General features: G+C 32.6%; 1 protein-coding gene and 1 pseudogene across 1 annotated transcript in view; one reads left to right on the top strand and one right to left on the bottom strand.

Annotated features, from left to right (window-relative positions):
• The window catches only part of HELZ (helicase with zinc finger), a 148,479-nt gene that overhangs the window by 102,475 nt on the left and 40,819 nt on the right, over positions 1-5,185 (top strand). The window contains exons 25-27 of the mRNA XM_023535656.1: positions 494-545; positions 1,281-1,471; positions 3,233-3,440. Coding sequence (XP_023391424.1) covers positions 494-545; positions 1,281-1,471; positions 3,233-3,440 — 451 coding nt within the window. The remainder of the gene's footprint in view (positions 1-493; positions 546-1,280; positions 1,472-3,232; positions 3,441-5,185) is intronic.
• On the bottom strand, positions 4,871-4,989 carry LOC111744898 (annotated as a pseudogene).

The raw sequence follows: 5,185 nt of genomic DNA, 5'->3' as shown, positions 1-5,185 counted from the left end.
TTTTTTTTTTCTGTCACTTTTACATTTTAAGATGCCATGAATCGTACTCAATATATCATAAATCTCAAACCATATTTACATTCATGTTATTGTTTTAAAGGTTCTCATCCTCAAGAATTGAAGACTGATATTTTTCCCTTGAAAAACAACTTTTATATTTCATCATTTAATTCATAGAAAATTTATAGAGAAACTACAAAGGAATAGAACTTAGATTTCAGTCATTGATTGCATATTTCTTTATATAAAAATTTATTAATAAAAGAATTTTAGATGTCCTTAATTTGAAGCTGAGAACACTTTCGTTCTAGCAACACGACAATATTTAAAAAGAAAGTTCATTCAGAGCAGTCTCATGGTTATTCACTACAGACTCACAGTCCTCAAATTTTAATTATTGCTGTATACATTTTATTTGCATAGGGTTAGGAAAAATGGTTGTTTTCTAATATTAAATGTGTTTATTATACATTTGTTTTTTTTTTCTGTAAAGGGAAAAAGCCTCCATCATATCCAGAATGATCATTTCCAGAATGATGGAATTGGTAAGTGGAAAAATTAGCCCTATGAAAACTTGCTTTTATGATATAAGAGTTCTAAATTTCATCATTAGAAAGGAGAGGGTGGGGAGAGGGACACACAAATGCACAAACACACTCAGGGACACTTTGGAACTCACTCAAGTCTTCATATGTCATTTCTGAAAGTGGTGATTTTGTAGGCACCAAGGTATATATCGAGAAACTTTGAGGAAAAACATTTAAGCCTTTAATGCAACGTAAGTTTTTGGAACGTATTTATATCCCAACAAATGTTAGGTCATACAAATTTCAAGGTAAAGTTAATATTTTTAAATGTTGCAGTGTTATGCTTTTAAAATAATAATTGTTTATCCTTCATTTCCTGTGCGGCTTTGTTACAATTGCAAGTTAAAACTTTATTCCGAAGAATCGTATATGTTTTCCTAGTCTTGGAAGGATGTTTACTGAGAGTGTGTGTGTGTACATGGCTTTCTTTCTTGACACATCTCCAACCTCAGAAGACATTTAAAATTATGCTAGTTTAAAAAAGGAATACGTTGTATATCTCAAGCTAATTTTAGGGAACATTTTTAAATGGTTATTATTTTTTTAAATATGCTTTACTCATTCACACTGATAATTCTTTGTAAGATACCTTGTGGCAAGCCTGGGAAATATATTTTGCTGTTGGATGATGTAAATTATTTTAGGTGAATATGTTCAGCTATTGAGTGCATCCTTTCTCTATTTATTTTTCAGTTCAACCCAACCCTTCCGTACTTATTGGCAATCCTATTAGAGCATATACTCCTCCACCCCCTCTTGGACCTCACCCAAATTTGGGGAAATCTCCAAGCCCTGTTCAGAGAATAGATCCTCACACTGGGACAAGTATTCTTTATGTACCTGCTGTCTATGGAGGGAATGTAGTTATGTCGGTGCCTTTACCTGTAAGTGGATGTTTGAGATACTTTCTATTGAGTAAAATGAAATAGGCTTCACTAAATTAATGACTATCACAAATAGTGTCTACCAATCTCTTTTTAAAAAGACTTTTCAAAGCCTTTAAAGCAGTTCATATATTTGACTTTCAAAATTTGAAATGACCAAAGCCAAAGCAATGTGAATTGTTGCTTACAATTTGTTACTAGATTGTCAGTGGCTATGAAGAAATCTGTTAACTGGATATTTTGATTGAGAAGACTTCGTATTCTTTTAAAATATTTTTACTGAGGAAATTTGGGCTAAAAGTTAACAGAGGTAGAAATTAGTCTCTTGTTTTGTAAAGTGATGTTTTCTTTTAGGTTTTGCTTTTTATTCTTGTGTAATTCACTAACCCTTCCTAAGAAATAACAGTTCTTTGGAGGAGGCAAAGAGGCTTGGATTAGTGTAACTCACTTGGATCTAAATTTATCCAAGAAATTCCACGCCTGATGAAATCTTACTGGTACTTAAAAACATCATTAAATCCTTTCTAAAACTTTCATTTTTAGAGGGCTTCCATCTCATGTAAAACCCAGTTTTATTTCTTTAAAGATATTCGAATATATTGGTAACTTTGTTAATTTGCTGGTATACTAATATTTCCAAATTCAGGAATTTTAGCCTAGAAAGCCTTTCATTTAAGGCAAGTGCCGTAATTTCAAGCTGGGGTGATCATTACCAAGGGTCTTTGGCACCCTGCCCACACCCCAAAAGTGGAAAAATGCTGAGCTGCAAACATTTCTCAGTCGTATTGGTCATGATAGCTGCAAACATTTCTCAGTCATATTGGTCATGATAGTTCACAATGAAATAACTGTCAGTAAGAAATATGTAATTTATGTCCACTCCCCATAGACTTTCAATTTTAGCTGAGTTATTTCTTCCCAGACAGCCTGGCAACATTATACATCATCTGCTTTAAATAGTAAGTCCCGTAGGATTTATATTTCATTTTACTAGGTCAAAGAGGCCTTTATTATATAAGATTCTAAGAGTCTGCATTTAGCAGTTATATTATAATAAAATAATAGGGGCAGTAGCTCAGATGTCATTGTATTTATTCTTTTTCTGTTAACACTGCCGGGATTATGTGTTTAGACACACCTAAGAAATTTTCTGTTTCCACGACTTAAGGGAAGAGTTGAATTAAAAGCATTAACTAAACTAATGACCAGTTTGAATTTTGCCTATCATAAATGAACATTAAATTTTTTGATTATTATTATAAAGTTGGAATACCTTTTTCTTTCTTTCCTTTTTTTTTTTTTTGAGTTGGGGCTCCTTAGACTAAACTCTTAATTTTTCCTTTATTTTCTTATTTGGTCTATTAAATTATATAATTATACACTTATGATTTTAAAAGATAATTTTCATGGTAATCTGTGATACGTATACATTCATATTGAGGGGAAATGATTAACGATTATAAAGTGATTTAATGCCTCAAGGAATAATTACCAATTTTAAGTCTTCAATTTCTTCCTAACCTGAAAAATGATTAGTTTTCTCTTAACACACTCAAGATTCAGGGAGCCACTTTTTGACCAGTTAAGATGTAGCAGTAATTCTACCAATTGTTGCTATTAGCATTGACTCCGTAGTTATTCATTTTGATAAAATTAACATGTGTCTCTGTGTGTTTGCTTTTTTCATAATCAATAGCACTATAGCAGTTGTCCTTCCAAAATGTACTTGATGCAGTTATTTTGTTTCTTGTAATAACCTAGGTACCATGGACAGGGTACCAGGGTAGGTTTGCAGTTGATCCTCGAATCATTACCCACCAGGCAGCGATGGCCTACAACATGAACCTCTTACAGACACATGGACGGGGATCTCCTATACCTTACGGCCTTGGGCACCATCCACCTGTCAGCATAGGGCAACCACAAAACCAGCATCAGGAGAAGGATCAACATGAGCAAAATCGAAATGGTGAGTTGCTTTGCTGTTTTCATGTTCCTAAATTAATGATATGCCAAGTTGTATCAACATATAAAGTTCCTTTAACAGTATGATTATTGTTTATAGATTATTAAACTTGTTTATAGATTATTAAACCCTTTGAGAAAAAAATCTGACATAAAAACTATGGATCTTCTCTCCAGAAGATAAAAAATTGTACACAGATACAAAATTTGTATGTGATCTACCACTTGCGATTGGTATTACCAATTTTCTAAAAAAGTTAAATTTTAATATTTAAAGTGCTTTAAATGGTAGTCATTTAACATTGAGACAGAAAACCCTCTTTTGTTAAACATTTTTGTTGGCGCAATATATTTTTGTGGTATACTAAAAGTTACTACTGCTCTGGCAATAGTTGACTTAAAGTAGTTGTTTCTTATGCAAGTCATAGTCTCTTGTCTACTAGAATTATAAATAACAAAAAATTGCCCTCTATAATTTTTAAAGTCAGGTTTATTGAAGTATGATTTCTATACAGTAAAATTCACACTTCTAAAACATGCATTTTGACGTGTTTTGACAAATATACAGAGTTGTTAATCACCACCGAATCAGGATACACGGTATTTACATTACCTCAGTTCCCCTATATCTCTTTGCTGTCGACACCCACTAATCTGACTGTTGTCCCTGTAATTTTGTCTTTACTCTGGTATGTCATATAAATGGGATTATAGGGTATGTAGTTTTTTATGTTAGGCTTTGTTCACTTAACAGTGCTTTTGCAATTCATTCATGCTATCTGTGTCAGTTGTTTGTTCCTTTTTTACTGTTGATTAGTATTCCTTTATACAGATGCACCAGGGTTTTTATTGATCTATTAATTGATAGATACCTTATTTTTAATTTTTGGCTCCTAAGCTGCTATGAACATACGTGTGAACATGTATTTTCATTTCTTTGGGTAAACACATTATACCCAAAGCGCATTATAAATACATAGTTAATACTTTAAGAAACTGCCATGCTATTTTGTAAGGTGATGGAAGCCTTTTTAATTTGGGCTAGTCATGTCTGAGATTTCCAGTTACTCCACATTCTCATCAGCACTTGGTATTGTCAGTCTTTTTCATTTTACTCTTGCTAGTGGGTATCTGATAGTAGCTGATTGTAGTTAAAGTTTGTATGTTCCTAATGACTAATGATGTTGAGTATCTTTTCACTGGGCTTATCTGAGTATCTTTTCACTGGGCTTATCTGCCGTCTGTATACCTTTGATGAAGTGTCTTATTAATATCTTTTGCCCATTTTTTTATTGGTTTCTTTGTTTATTATATCGTAAGAGTTCTTTATACATTCTGGATATAAACCTTAAATTAAATATTTGTTTTGAAAATATTTTTTCCCAGGATATGGCTTGCTTTTTCATTTTCTTTTTTTTCTTTTTCTTTTTTTAATGCCTACAGCACTTGGTCTTCCTAGGTGGTCTCCCATCCAAGTACTAACCAGGCCTGACCCTGCTTAGCTTCCGAGATCAGATGAGATCGGACACGTTCAGGGTGGCATGGCTGTAGATGTGTTTTCATTTTCTTAATATCTTTCAAAGAGTAGAAGTTTGTGTTTTTGATGAAGTCCATTTTATCTATTTTTTATTTCATGGTGTATATTTTGGTGTAACTAAAAATTTTTGCCTTATCTAAGATCAGAAAGATCATCTTTCTTTTTCTAGCAATTCCATAGTTTTAGCTCGTACATTATGTCCATTTTGAATT

This window comes from Pteropus vampyrus, unplaced genomic scaffold (assembly GCF_000151845.1).
Source record: "Pteropus vampyrus isolate Shadow unplaced genomic scaffold, Pvam_2.0 Scaffold143, whole genome shotgun sequence".
Classification (NCBI taxonomy): Eukaryota; Metazoa; Chordata; class Mammalia; order Chiroptera; family Pteropodidae; genus Pteropus; species Pteropus vampyrus.
This window is presented reverse-complemented; position numbering and strand designations above follow the sequence as displayed.